The sequence below is a fragment of the Anguilla anguilla genome, chromosome 16 (genome assembly GCF_013347855.1).
Source record: "Anguilla anguilla isolate fAngAng1 chromosome 16, fAngAng1.pri, whole genome shotgun sequence".
NCBI classification, from domain to species: domain Eukaryota; kingdom Metazoa; phylum Chordata; class Actinopteri; order Anguilliformes; family Anguillidae; genus Anguilla; species Anguilla anguilla.
Genome location: NC_049216.1, coordinates 21,045,753 through 21,072,323, shown reverse-complemented (window position 1 = coordinate 21,072,323; position 26,571 = coordinate 21,045,753). Strand labels below are relative to the sequence as shown.

At 36.7% G+C, this 26,571-nt stretch overlaps 1 protein-coding gene across 1 annotated transcript in view; it reads left to right on the top strand.

Annotated features, from left to right (window-relative positions):
- Positions 1–326: 326 nt before the first annotated feature.
- The window catches only part of LOC118214756 (cadherin-8-like), a 75,311-nt gene continuing 49,066 nt past the window's right edge, over positions 327–26,571 (top strand). The window contains exons 1-2 of the mRNA XM_035394944.1: positions 327–633; positions 3,405–3,838. Coding sequence (XP_035250835.1) covers positions 3,587–3,838 — 252 coding nt within the window. The 5' untranslated portion in view covers positions 327–633; positions 3,405–3,586. The remainder of the gene's footprint in view (positions 634–3,404; positions 3,839–26,571) is intronic.

The window sequence follows — 26,571 nt, the reverse complement described above, 5'->3', positions numbered from 1 at the left end:
ACAGCCTCATAGCCTGCCAACCGATGAGCTCTTCAGTTTCCTCTTAGCCTGCCACTGGAACCGACGTTTCTTAGTGTTTCGTTCCCTTAAAGATTAAACAGCGAAGTGACAGGTTCCATGCACACATTGTTTATTTTAATCAACGTAGTTTTACCAAATGCAGCGACTTAAAAAAAAATAAAAAAGAGCATTAGCCTACATGTGTGCGGTGTAACTGCCAAAACGCCCCTCAGTTCTTTCCAGTCAATCGTGTTCAAAGCACTGCAGAATCTGGTGTTTGAAACAACGTTGAGGCATGGTTATAAAAGTTGTGCATTCCCTTGAGCGCATGCATTAATTTCTAAGCGATAGACCTGCCACTTCATCAGCCCAATGAAAACGGCAAGGGGAGGCTCCTCGCGCGAAACACTTCCACACCGTCTCCTCCCTGTTACATTTTGCAGACAGGCAGTAAGGCGAAGTACTCGCGGGTATTGTGATATTTGTGAATTCTGCGGATTCATTTTGGCTCCCTCCCCGTTTTTGATCATTTTCTTCAACTTCCTCCAAAGAAAATGCACTGAGCATTGACCGTATTGGGAGGATACTTCTTCTCCAAAGCTTACCATGGTGCAGGCACTTAGAAACAAGACAGTAAGTACTGAGCAAAATTAACAGGTGCACCAATGTTTGAGAAAATTTCATGTGGAGAAATATGTGCAGTTAGTTGCTTTCATCAGTCGAGTCATTCTTGTGGTCACAGTTTGTCATTTCTGTTAAGATATTTATCGGCATTAACCGCTCTTGGTGTTGAGTCATTTCGTCCAGGTTTCCATTAAATTTCGAAAAATAATATGCTCCATGATGGTTTCGGTGAGGTGTACAGATGAAGAGATGTATGAAAACCTTGCTCAACTTAATATTTTGAACGTCAGGTAATCTACTATCCTCGCTTGATGTGCCGACAACGGTTGGTGTTTACCGATATTTTAAAGTCAGATTGCATTTAATTTTTCACATTTCAAAGAAAATGCATTTATCAAAAGACTATTCACTTCAAAGATTAGTTTCCAAGGTAGTTAGTTCAGTGTCCATTTAAACGCGATCTCTTTTCTTGTTAATGGCTTTATACTTGCCAGTTGTGAAAAGATTGAATACGCGATTTGTATGGGAGCTAGCCACATATGTGGTGCTGAAACTTGACGGACAAAAACGTACTTAGGTGTGGCGAAATACTTCTAACTCGATCAGTTTGAAACATTCGTCATTCTGGCTTTTTCGCGTTAAAGGGCAACATATAAGGCTAACTGCACTTTGACAACTATACATGGCAGAATGCCAAAATAGTCAAAGATGGGTGAAGGGTGACAATATATGTCGACAGCAGAAGCCTACAATTAACATTTATTTATCTATAGGATTCATTTCATTAATTAGAGCGTTTACACAGAGTAACAGCGCATAATAACTACCCGATTATTTAACACTGTGACTAATCCAGCTACTTTGGAATGCGCCTGCAATGTGCGGCATCCTTCCGTTCCCGATGAAGAATTAAAATGGATAAAAGGAGCGCAAGAGTAGGTTACTCACAACTATACTTTTTTTCCCGGAAAAATAGAATGCCTTAGCGTTTACTCAAGCCGGAAGCTGAGTTACCTCGTATTCTTTAGACAACATTTCATCAATCAAGTGTCCATAAATGGTAGTGACTAACTCCGTGCTTTATTCAGTCTGTACAGGTAGAGCAATAGCTGCCATATTGTGGTCAACCATATGTTATGACTTCGCGATTTGAAAGATGCACGTTGATTTTTGGTCGTGCATACCAGAGTTGGCTGTCAAATCGATTCGTTTCCCAGAGTCTGTTGAGGTATAATTGTTATACCCCAGATGCACTACATGTTTTGAAGTAATTATAATGTCGTTGTTACTTTTATACTAAGCAAAGCTAATTTTTTGAAGAAAGAAAAAAAAAAACTTAATAAATAGGCTACTTGGTTTTTATTTTTTTTTAAATCTACGAAGTACACTTAAATGGAATATAACTTCATAGGCAAATCTGTTAATTAACACATGTAAGTGGTTTGTGCAGTGTGGTGTTATAGTCCGTAAATGTCAATACATATGTAGTGCAAGTAAGTTAATGGTATCATGTGGAGTAAACGTGTTTAAAAAAAAAAAAATAAAAAAAAATCTATATTCTGCTTACATCTGCTGAACTCATTTCTAGGAGAAATATACCAACACACACGCACACACAACCACACACACACACACTTCCTATGACAGGTTCATGCTAATCATATAATGACCATAATCATGAGATGACAGAAGACATACATGAATTTAACCAATGCGTTATGGTATCCCCTTATGCAAATGCAAGTGTAATATCATTTAAAAATGTTTCATAGAACACCAATGTCACAAATTAGCACATCACTGATCGTTATGCAGACTTTAAAACCATTTCTTTTAAAATATTTGCTAATTGTATATATATATATATATATATATATATATATATATATATATAATATAAATAACTCTTAAACAACCACTCATCATTACATCAATGTTATGATTATCATAGAACACAGAATCATAGATTCTTCTAAATTAGCTCATCATAATGAAATAGTGTATTGTAATCTAACAAGGAAACTACTGATTCAAATTTATCACAAAATATAAATTGGCTACATTGTATAGGAAAGCAGCAAACATTCCCAGACAGAAATACATACATATTACTGCTGCTAGTAACATGGCACAATGTTCCACTGTTTCAAAGGTACACACATAAGAAATATACTTATTTAAAGAAAAACACTTATCTAAACACTTATCTATCTAAATAGGTTTTTTGTTTTAATTGCATATACATTTGACAGCACAAACCACAATTTTGCATGCAAAAGTAGAACAATTGTATTAATTAATTTAGATTAATCAGTTTATTTATTTATACATTCATACATGCATACATGCATACAAAAATACTACTACTACTACTACTACTACCTCAACCACCACCACCAACAACAAAAACAGCAACACTAATCTTTTACACCACAATACTTATGTTTACAATGTTATAGTGCAGTTTACAAGGAGACAGGAATCAGCAAGGTCGACAAAAATACCTGTAGAGTGTTCATTATGAGGGAGAGCTCTGTGATAACGGAGAAAGTTTATTGGTGTGTCATTTATTATATGAACAGCTGCTTTGCGTTGAGCCTTTTTAAAAGGAAGGGATATTTATCAAAATATAACTCTAAACATGCATAGAGCACTATTTACTTACAAAGGTGTAATTTTGACAGTATAATGTGTACTTGTTTTAAATGACCAGATTTGCTCTTAATACATTTTGTGGTTTCATTTTTGCAAAAATTGTGTAAACACTCTTCTTTCTCCAGGTATTGCACACTGAAGAATCAACAAATGGATGGCCACATCGAAAGAACACACCCTCTGTCCTTCCTGAAAGCACAACTTGCTGTGTGATTGATCCTCACTCCATCATGAGCCTGAAAGCTGAAATCCAAAGTAGAGAGAAATAAGTTTTCATCAGAGGGAGTGTTGCATTTCTTAGGAAATAATGGCAAAACGGTTGGAGGTGCTGACAGATATATGGACTTCCTTATTGCTCGTGTGGATTATGTGTGTTTCTCTTATGTCCACGACACCCTTGGTCAACCAGTCAAAAAGTTTACAAACTGGATCTGTCATGGGCCTCCATGGGCCTGGCGAAGGACAAAGACTCCTCAGTCGTGCCAAGAGGGGATGGGTTTGGAATCAAATGTTTGTGCTGGAGGAGTTTTCTGGACCTGACCCAATTCTAGTTGGCAGGGTGAGTATTCTGGCATTCCAATTGTCAGTCGGATATTAAGCTTGCTTATCGTGTGGAAACATTAATTCAACAGTTCGATTGTTTATGCATTTTTCATTTTTTGTGAACATCGGAGATGGAAATGGAAGCACAGCATCACCAATTGTGCTGAGGGGAAAAGGGCTGCACTAGCATGATCACCTAAATTTCCCCCAGGTGTGATGCGTGGCCTCACTGGCCTGTCATGGCAAATTATAATGGAATATACCATTGTTCCATATTTATATTTTTTTTTTAGTTCCCACTGTCATGAGATATATGAGATATGCATACAAGATGCATTGTCACTGAAATAGCTCACATTAGCATCTGTAAGCACAGCCCATTTATAAATAAATGGGTGGGCCTATTCAGAGGCTGGAGGGCCTGGGAGGATTTTTGGGAGATTTGGGCCAGAGTATCTTGCCCACAGCTTGATTCCAGAGACTGCTCGGTATCCAGAACCAGGTACCAGCTCAGACCAAAGTCTTTTGTTCCGGCTGTTTCTGTCTTATTCCATCATCTGTTCCTAACAAAGCAGAACATTTCCTACAACCTGTAATCTGGGGCGAGATGAGGAGTTTGGTACCTGGATGTGTTTATAACCAAAAATATTATCAGAATGCATTTTTTTCCAAAATATCTTGACTTATTACTTTTTTGTAGAATAAATAATGTACAAAATATTTACATTTGCCCACCTTCCAATTTTACTTTCTGGCTATATTTGTCACAACAAATGGGCATATTAATAAAATATTGCTCCCCCATTGTCTTTACACCTGTGTTTGCCTAAGATCACAAAATACAAAGTTAAGAGCCACATAAATATTTCAGTTTGCTCATTTAAAGGGTCCCTATTGGAACCGGAATTGTTTGAAGATTAAAAATGCATTTCAGATGGCTTTGCGAAGTGACCTCCAAGGAAAAGCTTTGGATTGGATCGTTACAGCTTTCTGTTGGACTATGCAAGTGTGCAGCATTTTCATGGTTAGGCAGTGAATGAGAGCTCTTTGAGACAAACTACATTGAGACTGGATTCCTTTCTTTTGGAATTTATATTTAATATTTGCTCCTTATTGCGATAAGCAGCTTGTTTAAAACATTTCTGTTTATCATGCTTCCTTTGTGACTTAATGGTATTACTGGATTAATTTTAAAAGGCAATGGACAACTGATAATTATTTGATTAGTAAGAGTTGGTGACAGGATGTTGGTGAATTTAGCACACCCTTAATGATGCAGTGCTGACTGAGTTGCATTTTTTCCCAAGGTTAAGTATTTGTGAGCAGCATAGATATGCTCTATGTTGCAGTGAGATAGGAGGCCATAGAGCGAGTTTAGATTGAGAATACCCCCTCCCCCCTCCCCACCCCAACACACCATCCCATCAACAGCTCCAGAGCTGCAATTTCCTCTCTTGCGCTTAATTAAAAAATGAATCATGTGGAAGGGGGTGGTGCCACTAAAATGGGTCATACATTTCAGATCTTTGTGTTTGTAGGCTTGTGGTTCTGGGCTGATTATCGAGGAACCTCAGGCAAAGATTAGACTCATTCTATCTCAGACATTTTATGGCTTCGCCCTCTGATGTTTAATTATACATATACCTCCTGTCTTGTCAGTTACCAAACTCCTCTGTATTCAAACTGGCAGTCAGCAGAGACCATTAGCATATATGTAAAAGTGTGCATGGCAGTGTGGGAGAGGGAGCCGGTAACAGTGCATGACAGCATCCTCCTTGCTTACAACTTCAGATTTTGACTGAGGGATTCTGGCTTGGGAAACAAGACCTCATTCACCATACCATTCTGTTTTGAATGAAGCACATAGTAAACAGCTGTAAACAGCTATTGACAAGCTGACTTCCAAAGCTTTTACTGAAACATTTTAGTTTTTTCACTTTATATACAAATTTGGAATGGTAAATTGTATTCTTAGGCCTGTCTCATCACTGCAAAATCATACATCAATTCAGGAGAACATGTATTTTGGAAAGCATCCTCTGAAGCACGTGATGCCAGCCTCTGCTTCTTTTCACTCTGCAGTCCCATCAAGTGGAACAGTCAAACTTGTTCTATGAGGTGGGGAATACCATGTCAGTGGAAATATAGGATATGTACATCTATATTGGATGATCTGAGCAGGGATTTCAGCACTTTCTACACATGTCCTTCCCACCCTCCTCTTTAGGGGAGCAAAACCAATTGGAAAAAACATAATCTGTAATAAAGTCATTATATTTAGTCTTTGCTTGCAAATCCTTTTGCATTCAATGACTTCCTGAAGTCTCCAAACAATAGACATCGCCAGATATTCATCTTCCCTGATGATGCTCTGCCAGGCCTGTACTGAAGCCATCTTCAGTTCCTGTTTGTTGCTTGGGCATTTTACCTTCAGTCTTGTGTTCAACAAGTGAAACGCATGATCAGTTGGATTCAGGATAGGGAGTTGACTTGGACAGTCAAGAAAATGCCACTGTTTGGCCCTGAAAAACTCCTTGGTTGCATTATCAGCATGTTTCAGGTCATTGTTCTGGTGCAAGGTGAAGCACCATGCAATGAGCTTGGAGGCATTTGGTTGGATCTGAGCATATAAGTGTATCTGAATTCTGTAAACTTCAGAACTCATCCTGCTACCATCAGCAGTCACATGACTGATCCTCAAAACAACATGTGATTTGTGCTTATTTTCAGTTCGACTCGATTTTAACAACACAGACATGGATTGTCATGGGATACAACATGTGGATATGCAGTGGATACCAATCACTGTCCTAAGTATTTGGAAGTGAGCTCTCAGCTTGGAATATGCTTTGCCATATGTGAGCTTTTAAATAATAAAAATGTCTTAATGTAAAATGAATTACACAGAGATGTTTTATAATCTTAACACATGCCACTGGGGAATAAGGATACTCAAGCAATCATGCCCCATACTGTTATGCTTTGTTGAGGAAATGTTGATACAGAACAGAGGCTTCCTATGCGAACTCTCAAAGACTACATCCCTGTGTGTTTTTCAGCAATCTCAGAAATGCTAGTGGTTAAGTCAAATAAGGCAGGCATGTACTGGTTGTATTGTATGGTTAAGTATTCTTGTGGAACGTGACTTTCAGGTTGAGCTTCCTCCTTTCCACAGCATGTATACAGTAGTTTAGATCAAAGAGGCTGCACATCCCTTTAGACATTGACCAGTTTGTACCTCTGGGAGCTGAATCCTTTGCGACCTGACAGCCCCTTTTGATTTAAACAGTGCATTGCCTTTTTGTTTAGTTCGACTTTATGTGAGAAAACAGGCACATTTCTCCCCCACTGGGATCTGTTGTTCTGTATAACACACCTCATTACGTACCTTAGATACTTAGATACCTTTTTCAACCTCACAATATTAGCATCATTGTTTCAAATCTAGCTTTTTCTTTATTTCTGAGATCATAAACCCACTGACTTGTTGCACAAACATGAGATTCACTGGATTTTGGAACAATCATTTATCGTTTATATTTAGCTATAAGACAAGACAAGATTTTATTTGTTGATACAATGGGGAAAGAAGGCATTATTAAACAAAAGATGAAGGCCTTCAGAAAGTATACTGTGTGCTACATCTGTCCACATGTAGCACACTGTGTGAAATCAGTGCTGGATACATACAAGTTTTTAAAGACCGTTGGAGAACAGTCAGAAGTATGCCTGCATTGGGTAAGGAACAGGCCTTGCAACCTAAAGTTTGCATGTTCAATTCCCAGGTAGGACGCTGTTGTTATACCCTTGAGCAAGGTACTTAATGTGCATTGCTTCGGTATATATCCAGCGGTATAAATGGATACAACGTAAATGCTATGTAAAAACGTTGTGCAAGTCGCTTTGGATGAGAGAGTCTGCTAAATGCCCATAAGGTAATATAATGCACACCTTCCCTGCCCCCGCCTGCACCAGCACCCTGATGGAGCTGAGTGCAAATGTTCTTCACATTTCTGCAGGTGACCCACATTGGTGGAGTGCCCAGTTTGTGATCTGGTGATTAGAGAGAGCGGGATTCACGGATGTGAAAAATGTTCCCTAAGGGGGCAGCCATGTTAAAGTTCCATATATCCACTTCAGTTAAGCAAGAAGGGGCAGCAGTGCTGACACAGATACAGACAGCTTTATCCCCAGTCTGACTGCTCTGAGCTGACTGACAAGGGCTTAGCAGATCAAAGGTCTGCCTTCAGATCCCTCTCATTTCAGTCTTGCCAACTTGCCCTCTGATCTAAAAAGATCTTGTGCATTAATCTGCATTTGCTCAGGTTAAAATGAAGGCAGCACAAGTCTCCTAATGAGCACCAAGCTTTCTGATGATTGACAGCCAGGGTGTGAGAGTAAACAGAAGTATTAAAGGAGTTTGTAATCGCTATTGATTGTAAGACAGTATAAATTAACACTGGCTGTACCCAAAGATGGATAATATTTCAATTACATGTATTTGTATTCTTTTGAGCATTGTTTAATTTGGTTGTTATTATTGTATGGGAAAACACCTCTACGAATTGTAGAATAGTGAGGATAAATAATTAAAATGTGTCTGTTTTAACCATCTTCACTAGTAGGAACCAAGGAATGCAGGAGATATAAATATATTACCTCATGCGGTGATCAAACAGTTCAAAAGTATCGGTCTTATAATTAATCAGTCTCGTAAAATTAATTAAATCATGATTATGAATTTTAACATTAAATATTAAAATAATAACCAATGATGTAACAGCATGTGCAAGTTGAGGAGGTAGGCTCCAGCAGTTATCCAAATAATAATTAGACCGATGACAATGTTTAATAAACTAAATGTATTAAACAAACAAACATCTAAACTAAATTCCTGAAAGGCTAAAGGCAGACACACATGATACCTGACAGAACAATGGCTCCTGATATGAATCAGCTTTTAGCATGTGCTGCTAAATATGGGCTGGAAATCAGGATGGTTCCGTGTACAAAGGACTACTGAAGTTAGCTGATCTCAACGCACCTTTGCATTCTATGTATATGAGACCATATAGATTGACTGAGCATATATTAGTGCAGGAGTGAATGCATGCACAGATCTCAATTATAAGGAAGGCAGATTGTAAGATCATGTTAGTAATAGAGTGTACATCGATATATTAGCTATGCGAGGTAGGCAGCTGTATCTAACTAACGAGCGACGTGATATAATCTAAATACATTACATACAATCGATAACACACGTCTTTGTAAACAAAGAACAAACAGAAGTTTCCTAAGCTAGTTAACGCCTGGATGTTTTTCAGTGTTACTGCAGGAATGCAGATGGTTCCGTGTGGTACTGGCTTGTCCAAGGAAACTGACTTGGGCATTGGCTCGGAATCTCCGTTGCACTGTCAATAGAAAAGCTGGTGTTCGTCTTCTTCCGTCCTTGCTGGAGCTGGAAGTAGCTTTGCTTTGTTTGTCGTCAAAGGAAAGTACATCGACTACACGTACTTAGCTTTTTCCTGTGTTGAGGAATGATAGCAAGTGTAAAGTTTGTAAACAAATTGATCTCTGGATGGATCCGTTTATGTAGTTTTTTTCCAGTATAGCTAACAAGTTTACTTTGATTAATAAATCGCCGGTCGTGGCTATAACCCGAGAGAGCCAGTGTATCTCTTTGCGTGTTCTGTACAGGCAGGCCTTAGCTTTCTTTAGGCCTGAGCCCTTAGAGAGTGCCTTGTGCATGCCTCTCCAGTTGAGCCGTGAAGAGAACAAGGGGAGAGGAGAGAGTGGAACGCACATTCTACAGGCGTCTACATGAAGTACCCAGTCCATGAGATCAGTCTGTCTGTGATTGTGTGGCGATTTGGTCTCCTATCACATACCTTTAATTTTTTTAAATTTATAAAGCCTTTATATTTTTTTCCTTCTATTCCATCTTTATTCACTTTTTATATTTACTCTTAATACTTGTGTAATTCTGATCAGATTCACCTGTCCATTTTTCATTTTGCTGATTATTATCCATTTAGAAATGAAATGGTCTCACAGCATTTTTGCTTGATGTCACTTAATAAAATTTGCCCTGACATGTCCAATTATTGACGGGGCTGGGGTTCACATCAGTTGCTAAGAGTGTGGAAAGCTAACCAACAAAAGCTAATATTAATTTGTTACAATATATCTGTGAAAATTAATAATGGTACTTTGCAGAAGGCACGTGTGCTTGTAGACCACTGTGTGGCGTGGACCCCAGGAAGAGTAGCTGATTGCCACGGCATCAGCTAATGGGGATCCTTTAAGTAAACAAATTTAAATAAACAAATGTATGACGAAGCTTTACAAATCTTGGTCTAAGATAAGGGGAGTAAGGTACTCTAGACCTTTGCCTTTTCCATTTAAAAGATGGACAAATATTTACATAGAAAACTAAATGGAAATGAGTTACGTGACAATTATGTGCTCCTATGCCATTTACAACTAAACATAATACTTGTAAAGAAAAGTATTTTTTATTTTGAAAATACTGTATAGTGTTCTGATATATTTTCAGAACCCATATTATGCAATTTAATACCTTCATTTCTGAGTTTTTTTTTAATTTTTTTTTTAATTGCTGTATATTTTTGCTATATTTTGCTCTGGCTGTACCTTTTATATCCACATACATTTTTTTACTTGCTCCTCTGCCAATGTTAAATATTATGTTTGGCTCTTCTGCTTCAATTTGGGCTTATAATCATAATATCCTTAAGAGCTGACAAGAAAAACGGAAAAAGCCTTGCCTATTAGTTAAATGTAAATATAATATTTTTAAAAAATACACATTTCCTAAAAAATCTTGCAGCATACCAAATGAAGGATATCATAATGACGGGAAGTTACAATTAAACATTCACCAATGTGTCAAATAAGCATTATTTGTTTAAAATATGGCTTATATAGTGTATGCTATCCTGCATTTGTTCAAATTACCTGACCCTGGTCCCTTTTCTAAGGCTGTTAGCAATGGATCAGGAAGATTAAATAATTAACAGTTGGCAATGCTGGCTGCTCTCATAGCATCTGCAGTGTCTGGTGCTGCTAGAGCTAATAAGGGTGTTGCTCAGGCAGAATATTTTATAAAATGTAATTTTATATAATGGCTAATCATTCAGAACATCTAGGTTAATGTTGTTTGTAGCTTTGAAAATAAATAGTCCCTTACTATGCTTTGTGAATAATGATATGTCATTGTTAAATCAAAAGCATGGTGCTTTGAAAGCACAGCTATTGCAATACCAGCTTAGGTTTGAAAACGGGCCATGCCCACTTCTGGTATTTTTTTCCTAATATAGATACAGATGCATATAATTTTGTTGTTTGAACAGATACAGAAATTATCATCAGTTGCACAAGCATCTAAAACAACAGATTGTAACACCCAAAGACCTGTAATCATCTTTAAGCTGTTATTGCAATATTCAAAGCACAACGTGTGCATATGTGCCCCCAGTTTTTAGTGGCACAAAATAGAGCTTTCATTTGAAAAGGAGGTTAAGCAGTTTAAAACGATGTCTTAATGTGGCAAAAAAAAAAAAAAAAAAAAATGCTCCTCATATTTTATCAGCAAAAGTTAGTTAATTCCAAGGGAACATAATGTTTGGAGAGAAACATTTGGCATTGTACTTTTACTTTGGCAGATGGGGTTTAATAGCTTTTTTTGTTGTTGCTAGGTAAAACCTCCATATGCAGGGGCAGAGACAATAGTTACAGCTCTGTGGTAGAAGTTGGAATTGTTCATAGCTTGTTTGCTTAAAGTTTTATTGTACTGCAAGTGATCGATTGAAAGGGTACAAGCTATACTTTAGCGTGCTTTTTATATTCAATCACTGTTGAACTCATTCGCTTCCTCCAGTTTTCAAAAGTTTCCTCCACAGTAGAATAACTATTTTGTCACGTTATGTCATACCGCCTCTATCATTACCTAATCTCTGGTCCAACTAGCTAGACAGCAGTACATGAGGTAATTCCTAGAAGGCAACGAGCAAGCTAGATAACTATTTGTTCTAATAACAATGAGTTTGTGAATAATTTTATTGCAAGTGAACTACAAGAGGTACCAGCCTGGTGGTATTTTTCCAGTTGGCTACACCTACATTGTTTCAGTTCAAGATGAGGAAGCCACAAAACAATGACGTAGATTTTACATGTGACATAAGAAATTAATTTGCATTTTGTAAGCACATAAATGACTGCTCTTTAAGTTGGAGTACTAATCATTCAGTTATCAGTAGCCAGCAAACAAACAGGATCAACTAAGGGTGGATTTTTAATTGTATTTTTTAATGTTATATATTGGATTAAATAGGATGACATGACTATTGTATAGCCATATTGTTGAAAAAACCTATGCATTGTGCATGTTGATACTATAAAGAATGAACAGATTCTGTGACTGGTTGAAGTTTGCATATTTTTATAAGCAGATATAGTCCAAGATTATTGAAGTGTATTATGAAATTTGTTGTTTTTATTATGAGGATAATTCATATTTGCAGGCCTGGAACACTGATAGTGACAGTCTGTATCCTGTGTCTGGGGCAGACCCAGTTTTTGATTGAATGCCCCCGCATCAACCACAATCACTATCTTTCTCTTTGTTTTGCTATAATAAAATATCTATAATAGATAATAACAATAGATTGTTATTCATACATAGACAAGAGTCAACTTTGATTTCATCTTGACAGAACAGCTGTTGTATAAATGCCTGTACTACTTCCTGAGCAGTAATTACATTTGCATATGGCCCTACTCACTTCCTGCCACAGCACGTTTCACAAGAGATTAATGGTAAATATGTGACCAAAAACATTTACACTAAGCAGGAAATGTGTTGTTAAGTTTAATGACCAGCCATGCATTTTATCATTTGAGTTTTACTTCACAAGGCAGGTGAGGCCTGTTATCCCTTCCACTTCCACTGTGTGTGTGTGTGTATTTGCATTTACTGGGGATTGCATTACAAAAAACGTTGCACTCAAAATATAATGATGAGTACAGAATAAATGTGTTATAGTTCAACAGTACACTTTCTTCTTTTAGATTCTATGAGTTATTCTTTATCCCATGCTCTCTGCCTCAACCTGTGCAAGAGACAGAACCCAGGACCCTTTGGCAAAGCAGATACTGCGGAATTATACATCTGCAGTGACTCAGAGTGAATGCAGCGGCCCCTATGCGGGAGTGAAACAGTGCAAGTGCTGATGATTACACAGATAGGGGCTTTATTCCACTGGCTCATCTCCCTACTCTGTATGCACCAGCCGGGCCACGGGATCTGCAAAGTGTCAACTGCTATTCATTGTTCTTCCTATTAGACGGCTCAGGAATCTGCAATGAAGTGTGAATGTTTCAAGATGCAGAAATAGGGGTAAGGTTGTGGGTCCCAGTCCTCTTAAGCTATGCCACAGGTATTTGTTGCATATTATATTTTTATTATTTCATAGGTTATTTTTTTATAATAACTATTTTGGGATGTTGCTGGACAATGCATGGTTCAAGTAGCCTACTTGCCATCCCACCAGCAAATATGTGATAACAGAGGACATCAGGAAGGGGGCAAATACATTTTATCACAGCACTGTATGAAGGTTCTATTCATAAATAGTATTTTTCTTCAGGTGATTTGTTGGTAAATGTTTCTCCGGGGAATTAAGATTTCATAATTAATAGTTAGCTGCCTTACTGATACTTAAATTAGGGGAATAAACACAGACTTGTAGTGGTTAAAGAACTAGGCTAGTTACCAGAAGGATGAGATCTAAATTGTAGGTTGGCACTGCTGTTGTGTCCCTGGGCAAAGACATGAACATGAATTACTTTAGTAAATATCCTGCTGTATGAATGACTCATATATAATGTAGACTGTCCAGGTTTCTATGGATAAAGGGATTTGCTCAGAAATTCCATTAACATGAGTAAAATACAAACTGAATCAAATGTTTGTGTTGGTCACCTTATTCTGAGGACTATTAAACATGTTCATTGAATGAATGAGTGATTGGCAATCAGTTTTTTTTTTTTTTGCATTAGAGCACACGGTTAATGAAAGCGACTTTTATGATTTTATTAGATGTTCCAGTGCTCACCCTATACATCTGGGCAAGTGAAGCCAAATATTTGCTAATAATCTTTGATGTGATGACTTGGAAATGCAAATAGACATAAAACCGTTGTGGTTTCATTTTCCACCAAATTAGATCAGTGGAAAAAGATGCCATTAACCTTGCTAATAGGAATTATTCACATGAAGCAGATCACTTCAATGGACCACTCATCAGTAGATGTGATTCAAGTACCTTTTGTTCTTCTGGTGAACTATAACCTTTCTCACGCCAAAAATTCTGAACAATTTGAGTTACACTTGGTTTAAGGTGCATTTAACACTAGAATAGCCATGGCATGTCGTTTGGCATTTGGGGTTATTAAATATCAGTGACTCATTAAGATTACACATTTATCCATTCATGATTTTCATAAATATATGAAATCGTTTGATAAATATTTATTTTATTTCTTTTAATTGAAAAATGGAAGAGGAAATAAAATACCAGATATAACTAATTTAAACTATCACTGCATTATTCTCAGTTGGCAAATGCAATTGACTGAAACTGTTACAAAAATCATTTTTGATGACTGTGTCAAAACTACTGTTCAAATTATCCTTGATTACAGTTTGTGAAACAAATCTATAATCGATAGCCTACTAATTACAAAATATTTATGAGAGATAAGATCAGATCAATCATGGTGATTTATCATAAGAAAGCCATTCTGTTGCAGGCAAAATCAGTCTTTCAGTGTGTACTATAACATGCCTACACATAACAAATGTAGCCTATTATTTTTGTGATGGTAGGTATTACATGGAGCAATTACACTGTTTACTATGCAAATGCTTAAACACATCATGTGGCCAGATCACCGCTGTGCTAGTGTTAATATGCAAGTACCTTTCATACGAACCTGTGCTCTTGATCAATTCCTACAAAATTATACATAAAGTAAGTAACCAGTATTTCATGGAAATCTGCGTACTGTATTGCTTTCAACTTCACATAATATAACTAAGACAGGACACACTGTACAAGGAAAAACTAGTGATTAGCTATAATCATTCTAGGCAACTATGCATTTGTTTATTTTTATTATTTCTGAAATCTCTGCACCGTGCTCCTGATAAAATATTGTCCATGCCATTGTGGACTATGGTCAGGGGTGATACATATATCTCTTTACTGATTGAGGGTTTCAGTCTCTAGGGTATTTCTTGCCTCATAACTTCATTGTGCCTCCTCTGTCTGACTGGTTAGCTGCAACATTCCTTCTCAGGATATACTGGATTTTCCTGGGTGGCGACAGTGTATCTCAGCTGGTGGATTGTTTAGTGGAAAGTAGTGGTGGTTAGTATTACTCATTTTTAAGGATCTGTGTGCCAGGTATGCTCCCGCCAAATGAACAGATCATCACAGTGATAGCAAGGGCCTACAAGTACAATTACAAATGGGCATTCAGTTCTGGAGGAGAAAAGAATAGTTGTAATCCACAAGTGATGTTGTGATTTTAGTACTATATAATATCAACTAGAGTTTGTTCTGTTCTGATCTGCTCTGGATCCTTATGGAGATCTGAATTAAAAAGACAAAATAAATAAATTTGATTGTTGTGATCGCAGATTTTGTGAGATTTTGATTGCAGATAATTTTACTGCATAAAAAAAAAAAAATATTTACAGCTCACACCATCCTTCTTTACCATTGTTAGACAGATACTGTTGTGTTTAATGATCTATTCTTTGGTGTTTGCATGAAGGAACTCATTCATTTCAAACTTCTGCCAGTGCCCATCAACCATTTGTGGTTAATATTTGATTTCTTCCAGCCAAACTGAATCTGTTTGCCATGCCAAGAATGTGAATGACTATGGTGTTTATAACCAATGTCATGCCGTAGTGAAAATATGCTCACATCACACCCTGCTGTACACATACAGTGGAAGCTTGGCCAGTAGCTTCACATTCCAGGTATATACTGCTCTACAATATAAAACATACAGAAGAAACCCTGGCAGAAAAAGGGCAGACAGGAGAGCTTCAATTTGCAATGATATGAGGTCGATTATTTTCTGTCTTTAGCTCTTATAATTCTTCTTATAATAGCTTCCCATTTGCTTGGTGTGGTCTTAAAGTGAGCATTGACTTAGGTACTCAGGTTCACTTGATACTTCACCTACAGATGTGACCCCAGCTTTTAAAAGTGCAAATACACTGCTGTCCGTTCCCCCATATCCATTTTACTCAAGGTCCAAGCACTAAACCGAAAATACAGTACTCTTGTAAGGACTGGTTGTTATAATGGTGCAACTAGACGTGTACTTCATGGCAAAGTGAGCATGTGTGGGTAGAGCAATAGACAAAACAGAAGATAGTGGGAGTAATACCTAATCTTTTGCAAAACTGAACCACTTTATTCCACCACACATATTTATGCGAAGAACAGGGAATGCATCACAATGTGTTGGTGTGAAAAACAAACAAAGCTGTGCCACAAAAATGATGATATGATAAAACTGTGTTCAGCAGATTCCTTTAAATTCAAATGGAATAAAAGAAAGTTCATACAGAGAATCAAACAAATGGGCATTTCTAGCCTGTCTCACACATCTGGAACTGAAAAGGCTATGATTCTTAAGTTTTATCACAGATTAATTATTTATGTTTAATGATCCCGTCACAGCAGAAAAAAAATGATGTAAATGAATATTCAATAGGCAGTGTGAACAAGTCAATGCTCACACAAACTCAAGTCTTTTGAAACAGCTGCAAGCTCTCCCTTTATTCACTGCTTGGATGTTCAGAGCTTTGTTCATTGCAGTACTTCAGAAATAAATGAGAACGAAATATTACAGCAAAGTAATACAAAGAAGATACAGGCAGGTGCAACAAAGCAGAACAAGGCCGTACAGATGGCCATTGGACACATTTTGTGAACAACAGTTTCATTTTTTGGCTTAGATGACACATGGAAAATTCAGACCCTTATACAAAAATACAGATTCATTATGAATGTTTAATGCTTATCAGGGTTTTAAATGTATTTTTATCTGAATTTAATGTGTTGAGATTGAAAATGGCCCACAGAGAACTTGTTGTCTTTGGTTTTGTTTTGAAAAGATCTTCTATGTCTCAAGCTGCAGTTTAGGGAAGCTTTGCATGTCTGTGTATTTCTACTTTTGTAGCAAGCATTGTTTGAGCACAAGCTCACAGTTTCAGAACAAATTTTGCTTTGTGTGTGTCTAATTGTTATATATATATATATATATATATATATATATATATATATATACATATATAAATTTAAAAAAAAAATGTTGAAACCAAATATTCAAAGGTGGATAATATTTGCAATCATATAATCATGTAATGGCCTAGGATTATATGAAACACAATTTGAAAATAAATGATATCTTTAGGAATTCTCTTTGTGTTTAATAAATCATTCCTTAGGCACCAGATTATTGGCCAAAAATGGTAAGAATCCCATTGCGCTCTATCAGTGGTACTTGCATTAGTATTAGAAGCATCTCTAAATTGTACACATAACTGCATAACTCATGATTTCACAGATATTGGTATGTTTGAGTCTGAGTCAGCCTGCTAAATGTAGCCTCAGAATCACACATCCATGGCTTTACCTCACTGTGTTTTTTTACCCCTGTATTTCTAACAGCAGAACTGTGGCATGTTTTCAACAAAGGGATGTGTCAGAGTTGAAAATAATGTTCTCTTTATTAAAAATGCCATATTTGCTTATCTGGCATGTATTGACATACAGAACATTTGCTGCAAAAATGCTAATATTACCAGTATGTATATCGAAGTGACCTTTTCCTTTTGTTAATGTTGTGTGTTTTCATAAATCTGGTGCTGATATCCTAGGTTGTGTAAGTACTTCATGACAGCACAAGAACCCTCTTTATTTGTTTGTCAATGATCTGGCATACTACTGCTGGGAGTATTAAAATAGACTTTGATTTCAATGTCCACTGGAGGCTAATTTCTTCTCAGCGTATTTCTGTAGAAAGGAATAATTGCATTGAATACTGTATACCATGCATTCACAAACATTTATACACACACTGGAATTTTGTAAAAGCATAACATGACCCACAGCTCAGCTTTATTTCCCAAATTTAACTAGTGCCGGTACTTGTGTGAGAATTATAGCTCTTCATTTTACAAGGGTTTTCTGGTTATTAATCTGATACAAAACAATGAGGAGAGGGCACTAACACACAGGGATGTTTGTACCCTATTTTTAAATCTCATTCCCTCATTCCCATTACTTGCCGGTGGAGCTATTTTGTACTATGTTACGTTGTGTGATTTAATTGATTTGCCAGAGGTGTACATTCTGCAGAGCTAAAAATAACCATATGTGTGTAATTAAAATAATTTAATCTCAGCCTTCCTGTACCTCTTCCATTTGTCGACATGCATCATACTGTACAGTACAACTTGTCTTCTAGGTATTTTTTCTAATTCGAGAGAAAATTAGAGAGAGGTCTTCAACAATGTGCAGTTTTGTATCTTTATCTTATAACTGATGAAATGATTATTTTATCTCACAACAGAACGTTAATGAGTCTTCCATAATCCATATCCTACTATCCCTTACCCAGATGTCCATTATGTAAATCATAGTCAAGCACAAGTACACGGCTACCCCATTCTTCTCAGCCTGGTAGGTGAATACACTGAATGGGACATGAATCTACAATCTACATTAGATGCACCACTTTTGAAATCTAATACAAAAATACAACCTATGTAATTTTGTTTTATGATATGTATGAGTATAGTGAAAAGAAAACCTACTCTTGTTGTGTATCGTTGTTGTTGACATTGTTGAATGTAAGTACAGCGTACTGTAAACCCTTTGAGATTGAAATATTTTTTGCAAGGGGGACCTGATACATACAGTTGAATGAGGAACAAAAAAAAAAAAAACCTTTTCAAAGGAACAGGTTTTTAAATGTCCCCTTTTTTGTGTTGCCTGGTGAAATATAATTGAACACTTGATAGTTCTTTCTTCATGGATTCTTATCACTCTTAATGTAGCTGAAAGGATTTGACAATAACCCACTCCCCACACTTTATATCCACACATTGAATGTATGCTAGATGTCCCTTGTTATTGTGTTCCCACCTCTGGCTTCTACATCCATAAGACATCTGTGCTAGTGATCTGTGTCTGTGACTAGACTTACCATTATTGTGTCTCATCTGCTCCCTGCTAAACAGTGAAAAATGCAAATAAGATGATTAAATATTGGCAGATAAATATCGAGAGTTTTCATGTGTGCCCCAGTGTTGAACTCATCTTTCCTCTGTCAATTTCGGTCAATCTCTACTGATCATTGGTGTTTTGCATCCAATTCTCAAGTGTCACCCGAATATCTGCATGAATATTGATGGTAAAATGATGCATGATGCATGACCTATGATTTCTGAGAAATAAAGAGTGAGAAGTAGGAAGTGACTCAGGAGACTGGATAAGCACTTTGTTCCTCAGTCTATACATCAAACCCTGTTGGAAGTCCAGGTGACACTTGAGAAATGAACTGAAAATGTGGATGATCACAATGGATTAACGGAAAATCTATTGATTAATGCTGAATGAGCTCTGGAGGCTAGGGAAGTCAATGTCTTATGTGCAAAATATGTTCTTAATTGATAAATGGAAAGAAGGCATGTGTGGATGCAGAACATAAGAATGGCTTGAACTCATTATATGCCATGTGAAAAAATAGTATGCTAAAGTATACAATTTTATACTTAAGAATACTTTAGGTATAATTACAGTGTATATCAAGTGTGCTTAGTATACTATTTTTTTTCTGCTTCAGACCCCCACTGAAACAAATCAGCATTTTGAAAGAACTAATAAGATGAGCTGACATATAATTGTAAATTGAAACCTTTTGAACGCACAACGCAACGCATCAAAAAAACAAAAGCCACAGTCAATCTGCCTGATTTCTGCAAAGCAAAGTCTTTGTTCAAGCTTGTAGTGGCATTGGAGGTCATATTACATATACGCTCTACATCTTTGTCCTATCAAAGAAAAAGGAATCCTGATTTTCTTTGTCAACTGATCAGCTTCAATATATTGAGCAAATATATTCACTGATCTGATTATAAAGTGCTCCTATGAAATTAAATAGTATATTATTATTATTGTTATTATTATTATCCCCTTTTCAAAATATGGCACTGACAACAGAATAATATACATGAACCATAGCCATTCAGCTCATGCACTTCACTTAGCTTTGTCATATGCACAAAAGTAATTTCCACACCTGTCACAGTAATTCCAAAAATGCATGCACCAACTTCAGTATATATGTACCTTATTTGTCTCATATTTCTGGGCAAAACTGACGCAGAAGCTGGTTTCTGAGCTGTACTTGGTCTGTCAGTCTACATGTTTGCATCACAGTCACATACTGTAATGTAATGGGAATCTATAGCCAGTACATTTTGACTATATAACAGTTTGTTCTCACTAGGCTTGCAGACACTGTGAAAAACAACACCAATTGTCTCCAAATACAAAGCAGTACAACTGTTAGAAAACCAGGCTTGCATTGTTGCTTGCACTTTTTCAACAAGCAGGTGGAACTTTAGCCTAATAATGCTGTGTAGGTTCAAAAGCAATATTTTCACAGTAGAATACAATGTCCAAGCAGATATGCCCAAGAACGAAGGGTGGCATACTTAAGTCACTGTAAATTAATTTTGTTGCTGTGTACAGTAGGGTAAGCTGTCCCCAATGTCCATAAAGAGTTAGGTAAAAAGGCATTCATATATTCTGCTCTCTTTACCTGGAATATGTTACAAAAATATTTGAAATGTTCTAACCGGATTTCTCTTGGTGTCTTTAAATCTATGATTATGGATATAGAGGCAGTCTCATTGCAATGTCTATGTTCTGGCTATATTTTGTGCTGTGTTTTATATTTATGATTGTGATTTTAACTCAATTTCCTGTATTTTTATATATGTTGTCTGTCTCTAACTTTATGTATTGATTTGTTGCTGCCTGTTTTGGCTAGGCCTCTTGAAAACAAAATTTAGAATCTCAGTGAGCCTGTCCTGGTTAAATAAAATGTAATAAAAAATAAAGCTTATGATGAAGGGATAATATTATTTCAGTTTCAGAATATATTATTGATTGGCCCAATTTTTGCACGTGATAAATTATATTTTACGGGTTTGTCGTGTCAAACAAAAAAATGTACTTCAAGTAATTCAAGTTGGACAGTGAATGTTTTTAGAGGCTATAGATTTGATCATAAAAAATCTATTTTTATAGCATGCTGGTATCTTTCCTTCTGAGTTCTCAAGCACTTCACTCCTAAAGACGAGACATAATTTCGCTGAAGGGTGAGGCAACAGTTTCCTTGAGTAGAGGTTGCATGACCATTTTTAAAGAATATTTATGCAAAATGCAATACCTTTATAGGACATGTGGAAACATAACATCACTGTACAAGCAGAAGTGTGTTTTAATTCCTTACTGTATACCATGAAACCCTGAATGTGCTGATCCCCTATAGAGTGGACAGGCTGACATAAATTTATTTCACTATCTTAAATATGCTTCATTGCATAAAAAAAACAGTGTCTGGGCCAATCAATAACACAATGTCAAAAAATTACAGAACTATTTAACCTTTACCCCATACTGATATTAATAATTTTCTCATGTCCTTATGTTCATTTTTCTGCCTTTTACCCATCATTTATTTTGCATTCATACATGCTTAGAGGCTCATGTGTAAATTAGTAAATAGATGTAAAAAGTAAATGATAGAAGAGGAAGTGATTTGGTTTCGACAATGCAGTCCCACTGCTGCACCAGGACTGCAAGGAATGACTAAATCTTTAAATCTGCTTTACCTTTGAAATACTGCCATAAAATGTGAGATAAATCAACAAACAATTAATATAGTTCATAAAGTCCCTCTATTGTGGCATTACCAACATTTGAGCCTTTGTAATTATCTTATGCATAATCTCCTATCACACAAACTATTTTCTGTGTCTGTTTTGGCCCATAATTGGAAAATATTTCTTTAGAGCAGCCACTACGTCTATTCCCCCTTTAATAACACTCTGCCTGGCAGACTCCCCGTGAGAGAAAATAATAAGAAAAAAAGGACAACAAACAAACAAGTGGACTTTTGCACATGTAATCGAATCTCCCAAACAGGGCTTCATTTTTCCTCATCTCTCTGGGACCACAAAACCTTTATAGAGACCTGTGCTCCAAAGGAAGGAACAAAATTATAATTCCAATACACTTGTACAGTAAATGTAAACAGATAGCTGGCTATAAAGCTGGCCTCTAGTTTCCCCAAAGGATTGGTAATAAAGTAGAATAAATGTAGTAGCTTAGTTTTTTCCTTGTCTTTTTTCATGAGCAAAAGTGAAAAGAACACCAATCAGATTCTGGCAGACAAGAAAGATGCTGCAGGAATAAGAATGGGCTTTGGTGTGTCAGTATGAACTTCAAATAGTGGCCTGTATTGATGGCTGAAAAAAAGGTATTTATACAATTGACAGTAAAGTTATTTTGTCAGTTTAAGCATTGCATGGGCTTTATGCCTTGAAGCCTCAAATGGGAGAACATGCAGATGCAACCACTTTAGATCTGAACAAGTAAAAATAGGTGGCAAACAACTTGGCACAACATGCAAGATGTTTTTATCCTTTCAATTCTTCCCATTATTGTGTTTGTTGTCTGGGGAACAGAATGTATTTATTTATTTGCATTATTTTCAAAACCTTGTGGTGAACACAAACACCTACAGTCTGCTTATAATAATTTTATGCCGATGGTTATAAGTGTATTATTGATAACACACCTTATAAACAGGATACACAATGATAATTAAGTTATATTATTTATTTATGTATTTATTCATTCAACTTAATGTCATGAATTGCTTAAAATGAATGACAGGACTAATGTGTTCATGAACACAACCTAAAATAAGTTGTTCCAGTAGTTTACACAGTACCCATGCTACTGTAACTGATTTCTAAGTTTCTAAGTTGAGGGTCATTATAAGGTCCTAGCCATTTTCATGATCTTGTATTGGAAGCAGATACAGAATGTATGCTTGCAAGCTGTGGTTTTCTGGACATGGCTCGCTTTTTTGTATTATCTGATGTGAATTAAGGATGAAGAAAGCAGGGTTAAAATCACAGTCAAAATATGTGCATCTCTCAAGCCATGTCTTACTGCCCATGCGATAACTTTATATTAGTTTTACAATATTTTTTGTACATATATCTGACCTACATGTGATATTATTAAATTATCCACTAGCTTGCTGAATAAAGCAACTATTTTTTTTTACACAGTCCTCGGAGGAAGGTTAACAATATTTTTATGGCTTTAAGTGGTTAGCAGAACGAAGTTCACTAGGCTGTATATACCAATGCAGAGCTCTTCCTTGAACCCCACCCACTCGTGGTAACTTGGGGAAACCACCAGTGTGAAAAAGAACCAACTTCATACAGAGGGAGTGCTTGCCAGAAGACAGCTTTACAGCGTAGATTGTAAAAGAAGACAGACGACTTGTTCCTTGGTAGAAGTACTGTCCTCCCGCACAGTAAAGGCAGAATTCTGGCTTCATAAGTGCCCTCTGTGAGTACTTGTTCCTACCAGAACTCTGATTTACACACTATTGGCTGTGGCCCCATATTTACTGCCTGCATATGCTAGCCTGCTGGCTATGTGACTAGCTCCAGGAGACATTCTTATGATAAAAGTCAGATTAGTAGATTGTGATTACAAATTGACTTTGAGAAATTTATTTGGTATTTCTGTAAATGTTGCCCATTTACAGAAATACCAAATAAATTTCTCAAAGTCAATTTGTTCATCTCCGCAGCAAAAATATATATACATATATTTTACGTACTGTCATGACCATATTTGATTTCATGCATATATTTAAGAATTAAGAAATATTTACAGCAATGTAATATTATGCATAGTGTATATGACCAGAAGTATGTGGACACCCTTGGTCCGGGGCTGTTTTTCATGGTTTTGGCTATTAGTTCCAGTGAAGGCAAATCTTAATGCAATGACATTCTAGATAATTCTGTGCTTCCAACTTTGTGGCAATAGTATGAGGAAGGGCCTGTTGTGTTTCAGCTTGACAATGCCCCTGGGCATACAGCACGCTCCATTTAGAAATGGTTTTGTTGGTGTGGAAAAACTTGACTGGCCTGCAGAGAGCCCTGACCTCAGTGCCATCCAAAACCTTTGGGATCAATTGGAAAGCTAACTGCAAGGCAGGCCTAATTTCCCAACCAGTGCCCAACCTCACTAATGCTCTTCTGGCTGAATGGAAGCAAATCCCTGCGGCAATGCTCCAACATCTAGTCTTCCCAGAAGAGTGGAATAGTGGCAAACAGTGGACCAACTCCATATTAATGCCCAAAATGTTGGATGAGATGTTGGACGTCAGGTGTCTGCATACTTTTGGCCATGCAGTGTATGTTAGAATGGGCAAATAAATATGAATCTCTTTGTTTCATAAAAAGTGTCACCAACACATATATTGTCTATTTATTCTTATTGTAAATTATGATATTACTTAATGTAAATTTACACCTTTTATGAAAAAAAAAATGTTCTACAGAACTACACAGTAGGCATACTGCATTTTAGTAATTGACGATGTGCAGGCATACCCAGTTGAATTATGTATTGAATGTATATCTGAAGTGAGGCTAATTTGGATATGTACTGACCTTGACCTCAGGCAATACCTACATGCAGTACTCAGTTTAAGTTATATTGCTGCTTATTTAAATTAATAATGTATTTAGAGGAATGTATTGTTACGTTTTCCATGGAGAGACACTCATTGGATTTACTTTATTTTATTAGTTTGATAAGAGGATACCAGTGATAACCTTAAAAATCTATGAAAATTTGTGAAAACTGAGGGTATTTTTGGCAGCATATATCAAGAGAAGAGGAACATCTTAATGAAGTGTAGAATATGTGGTCACAGAAAGTTCTTCCACACTTCAATGTGCACTAATCAAAAGCTGTGCAGTGTGTGACAGCATCAATGAATTGCTATGTACTTCTGGAATAAAATATTAATAATAATAATAATAAAATCCAATCCCTCCTTGGTAAAGGTTTAGGGAATGTTGTGCGTGACACAAACCACATGAAAACAAACATGCATTACTTGGAATTTTTATCCTTCTTTTGTGCATGAGTCACTCTAGGGAACAGAATCAGACCTTCTGTCCACCATGAGCCATTTTGTTTTTGAGGATGTACTGTATACAACACTACTACCTTTCCTCATAAAGGTGAGGAGTAAACTTGCAGAGCACTGGAAGAAAACCCTTTGAGCTGTTACTTTTTGTTCTTCACGTCTATGCGAATCATCTCATCTCAGAGATCAGTATTCTATAGTGTGAAAAGTCAGGCTGCATTTCTTCTGGCTGTTGGTTGTTGTCGTTAACAGTCAGTAGTCTCTCTCTTACTCTCGCACACTCACTCGCTCTCTCTTTTTTCATTTTTTTTTCAACAATTTCATTGAAAGATACCTTAGGAATGTACATACCTAAGGTCAACAGTCCCTTTCCTGTAAGCACTCTCATCCAAGTTCCAAAGTAATGTTGGAACTTGGATGAGAGAAGTCATAATTTACCCTTTGATTACTCAATTAGGCAAATGTGTGGGTTGCCTTCCTACTGTTGCTCACACCATGCCAAAAGCATGAGCTACAACATGTATGCCATTTATAATGCCTATATTATGGCATGAATGTGCCAATCCAAATAAAGTTTGTATTCATTATATATATATTTTTACAGTAAAACGTGAGTGCCTGGACCCAACTTTCATATGACGTTTTATTGTGAAATATCAATGTTGGATCATGATGTAGGCGTTCTCAGATTGATGCTTCTATCCAGGGTGTTATAGAAAACAGATGTGATAATCAGCATGAGGACTTGTGGCTACCGATGACAATCTGCATATATAAATGGGGAATCTACAGACTTCGGTTGGAGCTGTGTCTATTTGGACATAACGATCATTTATTTATTATTACTGTAATGTCTGCACTTGTTGTGTCCTCAATATTTCAACATTTTATATTGCCCAGCTAGCTATAATGCCTAGATACCGTGGTCCATTAGTGGCACAACTGGTGGTCTGTTGAGGTGAGGTGCTGGAGATGAAGATTCACTGTTGTGAATGGCCATATCGCAAGCAGTAGTGCTGCTGTAGTATACATTTTCTGAATGCTGGCAGGCTGGCAGCTGTTGCAGATTGTGTTCCAATAGGTGCTAACTTGCTTGGTGGTGACCATGTACTAGCACAGATGATAAGAAACATGTTACTGAGGCCATCAGACTGAAAAGAGAGTTAGTAAATAACTGCCAATGCAGTTTATGTTTGGCATACTTTGGTTGTTATAGTTAACATTTAGCTTGTGATAATTTGGAACACATTTTGCTTTGGAGATTCATACATCAAAATGTTGATTGTTGGACAACATCTATAGCTGACAAATACATCTAATTGGCATTCAACCAAACACAGTATAACTCACCTGTATGGCTGCCTTTGTAAT